We start from the raw sequence: 12,988 nt of genomic DNA, 5'->3' as shown, positions 1-12,988 counted from the left end.
ATCCTATAATTGAGCATTAGTGGACTCATACCGAGTCCACTCCAAAATGTTCACTTTGAACCACATCTGGTTTTCCTAAAAATGAAATCATCATGAAGGTATTCCTGACAATCATAATGCTTATCAAACTCAATGTAATTCTAAAGACATACAGTAAATATAAACATGAATAAAAACAGGACACATCTGCTTTCTATTTGCACATGAAACTGTAGGATTCCCATCATCATTGTAATAACCAGTTGCTAGCATTACAGCAAGGACCTGTGACAGTGGCATTGTAACATCAGTTATAGAGGACCAGGTTACTACCTACTAGGGTTGTACCCATATTGGTTAAGTTGCCAATAGATTATATTAAATATAATTATTCACATTTTAAATGTTTACATTTCTATCTTATTCCCACAAAAATGAAAATAAAACCTTTGACCAGGATTCAGGATGACCCACTAGGAGTAGTACTTGCCATATGTCACTGGCCTGGGTGAAATACTGAAACTGTACTGTACTTTTCTGACAGATCATAGAACAGCTCTCATGCAGCTTGGAGGTACATTTTTTACAAAGACTGAAATACAGAGTCTGCATCATTTCAGACCATGAATGGTACCCCAAAAAAAAGATAGAAGAGACATCTAAACCAGGCAAAAAATATCACTCAACATAAGAGAAGTCACAGCATGGAAGGGAGGGCAGAGAGAGATTGGAGCTCGTTAGCGTCTGTGTTAATTGATTAGTGAGCGATTACAAATTATGCATGCATGCATAAATCACAGGCTGCACACCATGAGCAAAATGACTACAGAGATACTACACGACAAGCACCCACTGCAAACACAGGAAGGAGAACGTGCAACATGATACTGTACATTCAGATCACATGAGCCAGCCCATAAACCACAGAGCACGGTTGCCACCTGAAGCTATGTTCATCATCACATCTACAACTCAGTGGGTTCAGTAGCACGTAGGTGTGGTGGGGAGAGTGGACACATTCCAGCAGCTTGTGGTATGGTTGTGTATGTGTGTGTGTGTGTATACTATCTACCTAAAGGGCCACAGTGAAAATGTGTAATAAACGTCTTCACGAATAAACAATACAAAAATCGATAGCGAGTATTTTGCATCAAAGTTCATTCATATAGCCGATGCCTTATTCATACAGGTTGATGCCAAAATCTTGTTCCGAATAAAAATTGCATCGCTTTATCAACGCATAATATTCACATTCTGTGTGAATGAACTCGTGACATAAACAACAGTTCAAACATATAAATTTTCGGGCAAATGAATTGCAAGAGAAAAAAACGCCATAAGGACCTTAATACCATGAACTGGAGATCTCAGTGAATGCTAAATATCAGAGTTCTGGGAAAATAATTCATCATGTTTGTTTTTATGAGCCTTGTCTCTGCCAGCTATGTGCTTCAGTTTTTAAAGCCGGCAATGCCCAGGATTGTTTTACAAATACCTTGACTGCACTCGCTGCTGGAATTCCCCCCCACTTAATGGCTGTGTGTTGGGGGTTGGGGTGTCTGAGGCTTAGCTGCTACAGGCTGAAAGAAACTACAGCTTGGTATCTAAAATGGTGGGGTGTGAAAGGGTGGGTGCGGGCATGGGAGGAACCACAGGATATGATACGTGTGGTGTGGGGGGTGAATCCTGATAGAGAGTGGTAGAGAGTGTGTGCGTGTGTGTGTTTGGGCCAAGGATGGAGGGACTGTCACTACACAAGGTCGTAGAGCTGGTCTTCAGCATGTCCATGGACCCACCCTTTTGAGCTGATCCTGCAACTGTTCCCGCAGTGACTCGGGACAGTTGTGCACCTGGTTCTTCAGTTCAGCGTAACCCTCCCGCAGGGTCTCCAGGGCCTGGCGCTCAGCCTCAACATTAGCTCTCTCCTAGAAACACAACACAACACACATAAAACACACACACACACACACAAACACACACACACACACACACATACGCACACACACACACATACATAGGATGGATGGAGGAGAGAAGAGAGAAGCAAACACACACACACACACACCCCAAAAAAGAGATTTCACGCTGCTAAAAAGTTCACACCATGCAGATGTTAAAGAGATCGCAACAGTTTCCAAGGTCAACGGAACCCAAATAGTGACAGAGCAACTCAAGTGCTGTGAAATGATCCTCAGTAGTCTAGTAGGAAGTAGGGAACCGTAGAATAACAGCCTGAGAGTGACACCGGTCACTTGACGGAGGTCAAACATGAGGTGTGGTGATTTTGCAACTTGACTTGTTTTACCTTCGTTTTAACAGCGGCTTTAGTTCATCATAAACTCTGTGTTCTTTAAGAAGAAGTTCTTGTATTTGGTTTTGGTTCACTTTGACAGAACCTTCAGTTTACGCATGCATGACTGTGTCGTTCATGTTCTTAAAATTAAATCTGTAGGTCCTTATTACGATGAGTACACAGGTTTTAACGAACCAATTCAAGGACATTGTATATACCTTTGTATAGTCTATAACTAGAGCATATTCCTTTTTATTTGCCCTTCATGTGCTTACATCTGAGACCATTACAAACTCACTTGTCACAATGATGACTTCAGTAAAGCAGACAATGTGAAACACAGCAGCTTACAGTATGTTTCTACATTGTAGTGACAGTGGAGAAGCGCTACAGTGCGTCCCCTGAGCGCTGCTCTGGTCGCGAGGTCAGGAAAACAATCAATAACAACAAAACTCTGTAGTTTATCTCCATTAAAGCAACAAGCTTTCAGGGAAAATGCAGTCCTGAACTACTCATTCATACTGTAATAACTAGGATGCAGTTTTAAACCCCAGCTTAAAGCCCCAGAGAGAGAGAGAGAGAGAGGTTTGTACTTATCCAATAAAACCCTTGTGGTAGTCAGTAACTCTAGAGGAACTAACAGCATGTAATGCGTAATAGGGTTTTTTAAGCATAATGTTCAGATCATACACCTTTGGATTTTCTTTTTTGAGGCAGACAATAGGATGGTTGACAGAGACACATTCAATGGGAGCCACAGGAATAAGGCACCAGTGGGATTCCACCCCGGGCCATCTGTGGTCAGACTGGGTCTCGACCACTGTACTGTACATTGCATTATTGACTTTTTTGTTTAGATTGACACAGATACATCAGGTGAAGCTTAGATCTTTGTGGGGTTTTTTTTAAGAGAGAGGAGTGGTAATTTTCCCCTCAAACACCCGCAGGTCTGAACTTGTTCAGTGTAAATCATAAAATGTGTCATTTGGAAGAGCGAGTGGGGGCTGCTGGCATCACAGGATTCAGTACAATTTAGAGACACAGGAATCTAAATTGCAGAGTGGCTAGATGACTAATTGCTACACAAGAAGGTGAAAATGGGTATTGTGCCTCAAGCTGCTCTCTTTTTCCTCTCTCTCTCTCTATCTCTCTGCTGCCGTTTAAATGTGGTTGATGCAGGTACGAACAGGAAGGATCCCCTGAGGGTGCACCCACTGCAAGGAGCAGGCTGGTGGTTTTACCATAAAGACTTCCCTCCCTCATCAGTGCCTTCTTCAGCATTTATCCTATTTTTCCACCTTCAGTACAGACAGATCATTTTGTACCAAACTACAGTAAATCGGCGATCCTTGGCATGAACGTTTGGAGAACCTCTGGTTTACCTCATTGTGAGATCAGTGGATCTCACAAGTGGATCTAACATCCTACAAAGGTATGTTGTGCGTAAATAAATGTTCTGTTGCATGACTGTGTGCCTCCTAATCTTACTAGTCTCTTCATGTTACACTGTCTGCACTACAACCAGAACAACGTCCTCGTATGAAACAGATTCTGTGCAGGACAGATCCAGGAAATCATTCCACAGCAGATCTTACTGACTACATATAAATCAATAACCACTTTAACCATATATGCTTCGTTGACCAGGGTCCCCCAGGGCTCTATCCTTGACTCCTTCCTCTTTGCCGAAAATATCCGATCAACAAGCTCACAACACGTCACGTTGCGACGCGTTTTTAGCTTGTACAGGCGATAGGCACATTTTCCGGAGTGTTCGCCCATTATGACATGCCCAGAATAGGGACATTTAGGGTTCAAGTGGTTAAGACTAGAGACTGGTTGTGAATGTTGAAGACACAGAAAACCAGTGATGGAGTGTTAATATTTGTTGGTTAGTGCAGTAAGAGACAAGCCCAGCAGGACAGGAGCGACAGAGGAAAACACCTGATGCCTTCGTTTATTTGATCTTTGAAAGAAAGGTGATTCAAAGTATCAAAGCTGGAGGGGAAAAAAAATCAGTCACCAGTAAACAACCCCAGCCACCAGATGTAAAGGAATGTTGGTTTGGAGAGAAAAGGCAACATATGAACTAAACCAGGAGACCAGAGAAAACAGTGACCAAATAGTGTATGAGAGAGTAAGTGAACGTGTGTGTGACTGGGTGAGAGAGAGAGAGAGAGAGAGAGAGAGAGAGCGAGAGCGAGAGCGAGAGAGAGAGAGAGAGAGAGAGAGAGAGAGAGACACACACACAGGGTTTCTCTCTCTCTGAATGTGTGTGTATGTATGAATGTAATAATATCTGTATGTACAGTATTATGTATATGCTTGACAGAGTATCTCTCTCTACCTTGTCCTTCTCTCTCTGAATGACGTTCTCCAGTTCGTCCAGTTTGTGTTGCAGCTGAGAGATAATGTCAGCCTCGGCCTCGATCTGGTCGAGCTCCGCCTGTCTCTCACCCTGCAACAGAGCACGCTCCATCTCCGCCTGCAGGACATGAGGTCAAAACCCATCAAATACTTGCCGCCCTGTGCAGGATGTCTGACACTTTTATTTGAGCATATGCTAAATAAAATATGCATATGCTAAAATAAATTTGTATTTTAACACTCAGGACTGTGCTTCCCAAATTGTCCCTGAAGGGCACATAAGTTCACATTAAATATCAGAACCACAAAGACACATCCTAGCTGTAAACCTGAGGGAGCAGAGGGATTCTTGATGATGTATTATCGATCACACAACATCAATCATTATGACTAAATAACCAATAAAAAGTAATTAAAATGTGATGTGTCCCGGTGGATGAGCGGATTGTGCGTCAACCACATAATTTCAAGGCCCCCAGTTCAATTCCATCTGCAGGCCCATAATGCATGTCTTTCCCGCTCTCTACCTTCCCGTCTCTCTCCTATCTAAACAATCTCCTAAAGGATTCATCTAAAAAAGTGTAGGTTTAATTATGTTATCTATAGCCTGCTGTGACTCTACCTCCTGTTTGGACTCCTGGAGTTGCTGGTCCAGCTCTGTCAGACGGCTCTTGAGTTCATCAACACGAGACAAAACCCTGACCCGTTCATCCTCCAGGATATTGAGCTCAACAACAGAAACGCCTGACGGACTGGACGAGTCCTCATGCTGCAGAGAGAGAGAAAAAAGAGAGAGGAAGAGAGAAAGCGAGAGATTAGAATAGACTCGAGGGAGAGATATCATGACATAATGAGACGAGAAGAATTAGAGAAAGACTGAGAAACATCAGAGAGATGCTTTCATGCAGAACGCACTAGGAATATGATGATAGAATATTCACAAAAATACCCCCCAAACTGAGTCAGGAGACACAGAATGCAGTTGATGGTATTTTTGATGACCTTAAAGTGAAGGTCACTTGGCTTTGGCAGTGTTCAGTGATTCTAGCTGGACTCGAACTGCCAACCCTCCACTCAACAGCACCCATGTGACTAAAAGCTTCATAAAACTTCAGTGGCAGTGATGGCATTGTATCCATCAAGAGCGAGTTCACGCCAAGGGTTGGTTACATCATGCAATATCAACCCTGCTGCAAATGCAGAAAAACTATATGAAGATTCTATGTGTTGAGTGAAAAGTCAGCTACAGCGTAGAGATGTACGAAGAACTGCACTCTGTTAGTCACAATATTCAGTGTGACAGATGTAGAACCTGTGTGAACTCAAAGTCACAATATTCAGTGTGGCAGACGTAGAAACTGTCTGAGCCCACAGAACAGACTGATACAGTGCATGCACACATTTATCCAAGTGAACTGACAGTCCATGCTGCAGTGACTCTTAACCATTTATGCCCCTATATACAGTGCTTCTTCGAACGACAAGTAGCGGAAATAGCCAATCTATAAACTCACAATGCAACTCGTGAGCTATTTTAGCAAATTTTCATACTTTCTGACAATGTGACGACATGCCTAAAATAGGGACGCCTGGATGAAAGGGGTTACTGATTTTATCATTACATTATAAGAAAGATCATGCAGTATAGAAACAGGGTCCAGTTAAGATTCCAAACAACTCAATGAAAACAGTGAAGAAAGTGCAGGTAAGCTCTAATTGAAATAAATACTTCTTTGTTCACAGGCTCTGTGCATACTTAACCGTAGTCCCGGGTTTCCCAAAGGTGGCATACCCGACGTTTCTGGTGCAATTTTCTATAGCTTCGCTCGATTGTCGAGGCAGCAGATTTTACTCGGCAACACATAAAACTTATATGACACCTTAATTTGTGTTTAAATCTGCTCTTACAGAACAGGAAACGGGGTACCAGAAATGGATATCAGGTAACCCAGGACTACAGTTATGCATAGTGCCAATTCAATTCATTGTTGCTTGATTTAGTTTATGGCAGCTCATTCAGTCAGCTGATTGGCTGGTGCAGTGGTGGTACATGCTGGCATCCGTGCAGCCAGGGGTGAGGGTGCATGCAGCGCGGGCAGGCAGGGGAACAGTGAGCTAGTCTCTGACCTGCTTGTCTCCATTGTGCAGTGCTGGAGGAGTGGTCCTCACCTCCTGATGCGTGCTCTCCGTACTGCTGCATTCCTCCTTCAGGTTCTCTTCGTCGCTCTCCCTCTGGCGCTGGGCGTGGCGCAGGGCAGGAGACGGTGTCCTCTCCCCCAACAGGTTCTCCAAGGAGGGCCGCCGTCTGTAGCCGTCGGCCAGGGACCCCCCGGGGAAGCCCGTCCTGGACTGGCCAGCCATCTCAAGGCCTCCAGGGCCATCGCCTCGGTTGTACTCCGCACAGAGGTTCAGGATGGTCTCCAGCCGCTGTCTCTCCTGGTGAACAAGAGATAAACTTTTTAGCTCAAAACCAAAAGAGAAATTCAACGTTTTCCCAGGACCCAAACTAGTGAAAACAGCATATCTACAAGCTCACAACGCGGCACCAAGCTTTTCTTTTTTTATTTATCTATGGAAATCATTTGAGTTTTTTTTTTTAATTTATGAAATATATGGGAAAATGTTGGAATTGTTTTTAATTGATGAGAAGTTGATTTGTTTTTGTTTAAACTTTTTAAATTACTTGCGACCCATAAAAATTGGTCCACAACCCAAAGATGGGTCCCGACCCACTGTTTGGGAAACTCTAGATGTACTTTAAAAATATGTCATAAGAAGACAGACAGAAGGACATCAGATTAGATCCAGAGTCCTCGTGCACCGTCTAATTTCCTGTTTGGGTACCCGTGCACTCGGCAGGCAATGGATACCAATCTGGAGGCAAGCCGCTCAGAGAAAGGACAGAATTCAGGCCTGAGGCTAATGAGCTGGAACACAAACTTCCATCATGCCATCTCTGTCACGGTTCAATTCAACTGACCCACTATGACTCAGCAAAACTCTGCCACACCCATCAAATCCAGATGAGACCGAAATGCATCATCCGACTACACCCAGGAGCATAGGGTGAAGGCCCAGAGGTTCATCAAAGACCATAGTCACCCTAGCAATGAAATGTTGACCCTGCTACAGTCTAGGTAAACTGTAACAGAGCATCAGGTCTCGATCCAGCAGGCTCAGGGACAGTATCTATTCCCAGGCCATAACCCTTTTTGAACAAAAAAACTGTAACTGTAAACTGTAACAGGATTACAGTTTACAGATACGGACTGTACCAATTGTAATGACACTTGAAGCTATGTTTTCAGCATTATACTGGACTAGAAAATTCCAAAATTCCATTTACTGCCACCAGTTCACTCACTTTACTACCCACAGTTCAAACCACCAGCACCCCCCCCCCCCTCTCCACCCCACCCCCTGCTGATTGGTTGTCCAGCTGTGTTCTGGATGTCAGCCCACCTACTAGGATGGTTCCAGCAAGCTGGGATGGCATGTAAACTCTGACCTCTTGATTGTCAGCTGCCACGGACCTCCCACCCCACTTCTCACCTGAAGACTGCAAGTTCTTCACAGACAGTAATCCAAGAAAAATGGAAAAAGGATCTAATTGAGGCTCTGCATGTTGGGATGTTCAAATTCTGTATTATTCATGCCATCCTCCCTTTCCTGGCTTTGGAAACCAGGGAGCTATGTGGTATTTTCACACATAACATCACATCAGGGGTCAGTTCTTGGGCATTCCCCCATGGGCGCATAGCAACCACCCGACTGAACAAGTCAATTTTCAACTACATACAACCTCCAGTGCACCGGCTTTAAACCACTTTCACACCTGAATTGACGATCAAGAAAGAGAAAAAAAAGCTGGATGTTTTGACATGGAGGCAAAGAACATCTTCTGTCATGCTTTTGGATCCCTACCCAATGCCATAAGGGATAAAGTCCCTCATAGAGATATAAGCTTGTCTTTCCTATAGTCTTCTGGGTTAGTGACTGCATTATAAGAGGCTTGTAGCAACCCCTCCATTAGCTTGAAGCTGTAATCACGGAGATAGCTCTGTTTTTAACAGAGTGGGTGGGAGGACAGAGCCCCAAGCTGTAGTATGGTGCAGTCTCATCACCGGAATACAATGAATAATGAATGCTACTGTAGCTGCACACACGCTACCTGAATACATGCATATACACACAAACACCTTTAAGAGCAGACCAATCTGAACTCTGACACTGATCTGACTTTGGACAAGAAGGAAAACTAAGAGGTCTCTCGCTAACACCAGACAATGTTCATGAAACGTGTCTGTTAGCTGAAGAGCAGGAAGCCAGACAGATTTCATACGATGAAATGGGGGGGGGGGGGCTTCTACGAGTAAATCAACTTGACACACTGTCAAATTAGAAGCCAGACAACCTGCAAATTACGCACAAATCATGCTGGTGCTCTCTGACTGCCTACCACATCTGTTGACTTTTTCCCCCTTCTGTTTCCCTATGTGGGCTTTTTAGAAAGCGGAGGTGTGTTGAGGGCAAAATTCACTGCTACAACCACTTCCAAAGGTCAGAAATTTCAGTTTATGAGGCGTGAGCCTTTCTGTAGATGTCGTTAGCACATCCCCTTGGGCTCAGACAGGAGGCTGAGAAGGAGCAGGAAGGGAGAGTAGGTCCAAAACTGTTTACCAGACATCACATCAGTGATGGCCTGATTAGAAGCAGCAAACACACATTTGATCTCCACATGTGGATGGAGAATCCACAATCCCATTGGTTTTTACCTGCTGGCTGGCTGACTGACTGGCTGGCTAGAACACCAACAGACTGACTGCGGGCTAGCTGACTGAATGACTGGCAAGCTGACTGACGGACAGACTGCCTAGCATATCCAAAATAATGAAAATAACTTCATGATTTTGAAGCATTTTACAACTGCCACCGTTTTAAAAGCAGTTTTACGATACAGTCTTATTCTTACCATCAAAGCTAAAACTAAACATTTTGTGCAACCCTAAAGAACAAAAGAAAGAGTAACAAGGACCAGGTAAGGTTTACTCACTCGCATGGTGGAGATGTTAGAATAGACTGGGATACAAACACATGCACGCTCACACAGACACCCACAGTCATTCGCAGGAAGCAGGCTGGGCTTAAAGACAGTTGCACAAATACAGGCCTTCTACAGCTGGTCACTCCTCTCTAGGGCACCGTAATTGCCATCATGCAGAAAACAGGGTCACGATCAGACAATTTTCGGAATAAAAAAATTTGTAATAGTGAAAATATTATATTTTCGATATTTGTCAAATGACGATACATAATAGGGCTTAAATGGTGGGAAGTATTGGAGATTGGAATTTGGATATTTGGGGGAGATTACAATAAAATGTAGGACGATATCATAAATATGTATAATAACCAGAGCATCTGTCCTCTCCCCTTAGCAGAAAGCCTGTCTAGCTTCTGTGTCTCACTTGTGCTGTACTGTGTAGTGTACAGTGCACTGTTTCAGCATGTGCACGTCAGTAAACACGAGGATATGGATAGAGAGAATAATATCCAAGCTACCAGGCACTTTTATTTGTACTGTTCAAAGTACTTTGATTAAGTTAAATGCAATGTTGTTATTGTATTATTATTGTAGTTTATTGCGCAGACTTTCTTGCATAAGAAATTGGTAAAGAAATGAAAAGAAAAGAAAGAAAAAATTAAATCCCCAATTTGAACTGGGGGAAAAGGGAATTTTGTGAAAAATAAAAGGGCACAACATCTCTTCTCCTCTTCCACCCTGAGGCTCCTATACCTCTATCCATTCTACCGTTTGACATCTCATCTCTGTGTGTTGTGGATGTGTTTAGTGGTGACCCCTTTAACACATTCCATGCCAGACGTTAATCTCATAATGTACTCACCAGTGCCAACGTGTTATTGTTGTTTTTTTGTTTTTTTTGCCATAGACCTTGTTAAAATCCTTAAGATTGAGCTGTGCACGGTTTGTAAACATCACCGACATCTCACTGATTCTACCAGTGAAAACCACGTGTCAAACGGAGCTCCATTGTTGTAGTTAGAACGGTTTACGTTAAACAGTGATATGCGAGGAGAAAAAACTACAAGGAGAAAATTGAGTTTCAGTTTCGTCATTAGAACGAGGGCCGACGGGATCGGCAAAACCGGATCCCAAATAATTCCGTTTCCGGTGATCAAACCGGAACCGGAAATGGATCAAAAATTTCCGAAAGTGCACTTTTGGTGAAATCAACGTGAACCGGCGGTTCGCGTAGATCTACGCGATTGGCACTCAATGTGTTAAAATGTGGGGTGTGTGGACACCCCAAGATTATCTCCAGGATGAATACAGTAAAGTCTCATTTCACAGTTCCACAGTTCAACCTTTCCTTATCCTTCCTGCCTGTAGGACATCATGGCAACTTTCAGTCACAAGGCTCAAACCACAGAGAAGAACATCACACAATACACACACACACACACACACACACACACACACACACACTATCTCATGAGCCCTGTCTGATCTCTGACAAAATTAGCATTTTTCGTATTGAAAAGAAATCACAGTTCATCGTCAATCAAAAACGAATAAATCCAGTCAGTACTTGAGTGAATGAGAAAATTCACTACATGAATTAATTAATACTTCATTAGGTCCCTTGTCCTTACTTGCCTCAGTGTCAGTACAGTACTGTCTTTACTCACCAAAAGGTATTTAACAAAGAAACAGTAAAATCACCACCGAAGTGTAAATCCAATGTGTGTGTGTGTGTGTGTGTGTGTGTGTGTGTGTGTGTGTGTGTGTGTGTGCGTGCGTGTGTGTGTGTGTGTGTGTGTGTGTGTGTGTGTGTGTGTGTGTGTGTGTGGTGGTACTGTTACCTCTCTGTGAGAGAGGCATTCCTCTGCCTGCTTAGTTCCAAGCATTCCCTAAGCTCTGAGTGTGGTGCCTGGCCGTCTTGGAGGCCAAACCTGAATTCACACATTCTACTCACCCCCCGGCCCCCTTTCCGTTGGCTTACTCTAAAAAAAAAACTCACACAAAGTCTTTTTTGTTACAACCCTAACAGCTGAGTTTCACTGCAAAATGGTAACCGTTGAAAAGGAGTGATATGTAACTGTACCCGTATAAAATTCTGGCGGACATAACAGTGGCCAATGGCAGCCTGGTGAACGGCATTCACCAGGTGAATGATGGATGCACTCATCCCGAGTGATTTACAGAACAACCAGCTTAGACTAGCAGCAACCCATAAATACAGTATTAAGGAGTACCAATGCTCCTGTGACCCTACAAACATTATGATGTTCAGGAGAACTGACAGGATAGATCTAGGAGGACAATGCTTTTTTTTTTTTTTTTTTTCTTTGTTATTTACGCTAGTTCTCTAGTGACTTTTTGCTGCAATTTCTCCTTCCTTCCTCCCTTCCTTACTTACATCCTTGCTTCCAGCCTCCCGGCATTCAGGATTTCTCCCTCGTTCCTCCTCTTTTCCCCGGCAGTCAGTGCGTCTCCCCTTCTCTGTCGTCCCCAATCCTCTCTCCTATATCCTATTCTTTCCTTAGAAGGGGGGGGGGGGGCATCTGTGTATCTTTAATTGGTGGAGGCAACTTTTAATCTTACAGCACGTCACAGACGTGAATAGAACCTTGGTAGTACACCTCGAGAGCAGGAATTCAATAGAGTTCAACTAAACCCCAAAAACAAAGCGCTTCTTTCTTTCTCTCTCCCTACCTCCATAGATATATAATTTATATATATATATATATATATATATATATATATATGTATTCATCTATCTCTTCGGGCAGTAGCAGAAGATTCACAAGCTCTGTTCTTCGGTAAACCGTCTGCAAAACAAACTACGTTGGTGGTAATCATCCGATGCTCTCTCCATGGGAAGGTTTTGTGTTTTCAGTGGCACTGTCCCTGGGGAATAGGAACAGACGACTCTTAACGAGGGCCGCGTTCCTCCTCCTCCTTGGTGGAACATGGAGCAACGGAACAGGCTTCAAAGCCAAGCGTACCAGAGAGCCCTCAGGCAGCCTGACTCTCCTGGTAATAAACTGGCCCTCCATGCTGCACTCAGTGCACTGAGCTTTAAATGTAAGTTCGGCAATTCCAGACGTATTGTATTATATATATAATTTGCCTCTTACACACCTGTAGTACTTGGAAGCGCAGAGAATATCAGCCCCAGAGTCTGAGCTGCCAGTAGAAATGGCGTGCTCTCATTTATTCTAGACACTTGCTGCTAACAAGCTCTCCAAACGTATACATGTCAAAATAGCTCCCAAAAAGACAGTCTATGAAGGCGTTACGGTGATCCACTGCTATTCTTTACC

The 12,988-nt window shown here is 43.5% G+C and overlaps 1 protein-coding gene across 18 annotated transcripts in view; it reads right to left on the bottom strand.

Moving 5' to 3' along the window:
- phldb1b (pleckstrin homology-like domain, family B, member 1b) overlaps nucleotides 1-12,988 on the bottom strand; it is a 102,453-nt gene that overhangs the window by 22,792 nt on the left and 66,673 nt on the right. For 16 of the 18 annotated variants that reach the window (XM_080429512.1, XM_080429513.1, XM_080429516.1 and 13 more), the window contains 4 exons: nucleotides 6,767-7,075; nucleotides 5,262-5,408; nucleotides 4,620-4,757; nucleotides 1,776-1,904 (listed from right to left, as the gene is read on the bottom strand). In XM_080429512.1, coding sequence (XP_080285638.1) covers nucleotides 1,776-1,904; nucleotides 4,620-4,757; nucleotides 5,262-5,408; nucleotides 6,767-7,075 — 723 coding nt within the window. The remainder of the gene's footprint in view (nucleotides 1-1,775; nucleotides 1,905-4,619; nucleotides 4,758-5,261; nucleotides 5,409-6,766; nucleotides 7,076-12,988) is intronic. The other 2 variants (XM_080429515.1, XM_080429504.1) reach the window with 2 other exon arrangements.

The sequence above is a fragment of the Gymnoscopelus braueri genome, assembly GCF_963280865.1.
Source record: "Gymnoscopelus braueri genome assembly, chromosome: 5".
Taxonomy (NCBI): domain Eukaryota; kingdom Metazoa; phylum Chordata; class Actinopteri; order Myctophiformes; family Myctophidae; genus Gymnoscopelus; species Gymnoscopelus braueri.
This window is presented reverse-complemented; position numbering and strand designations above follow the sequence as displayed.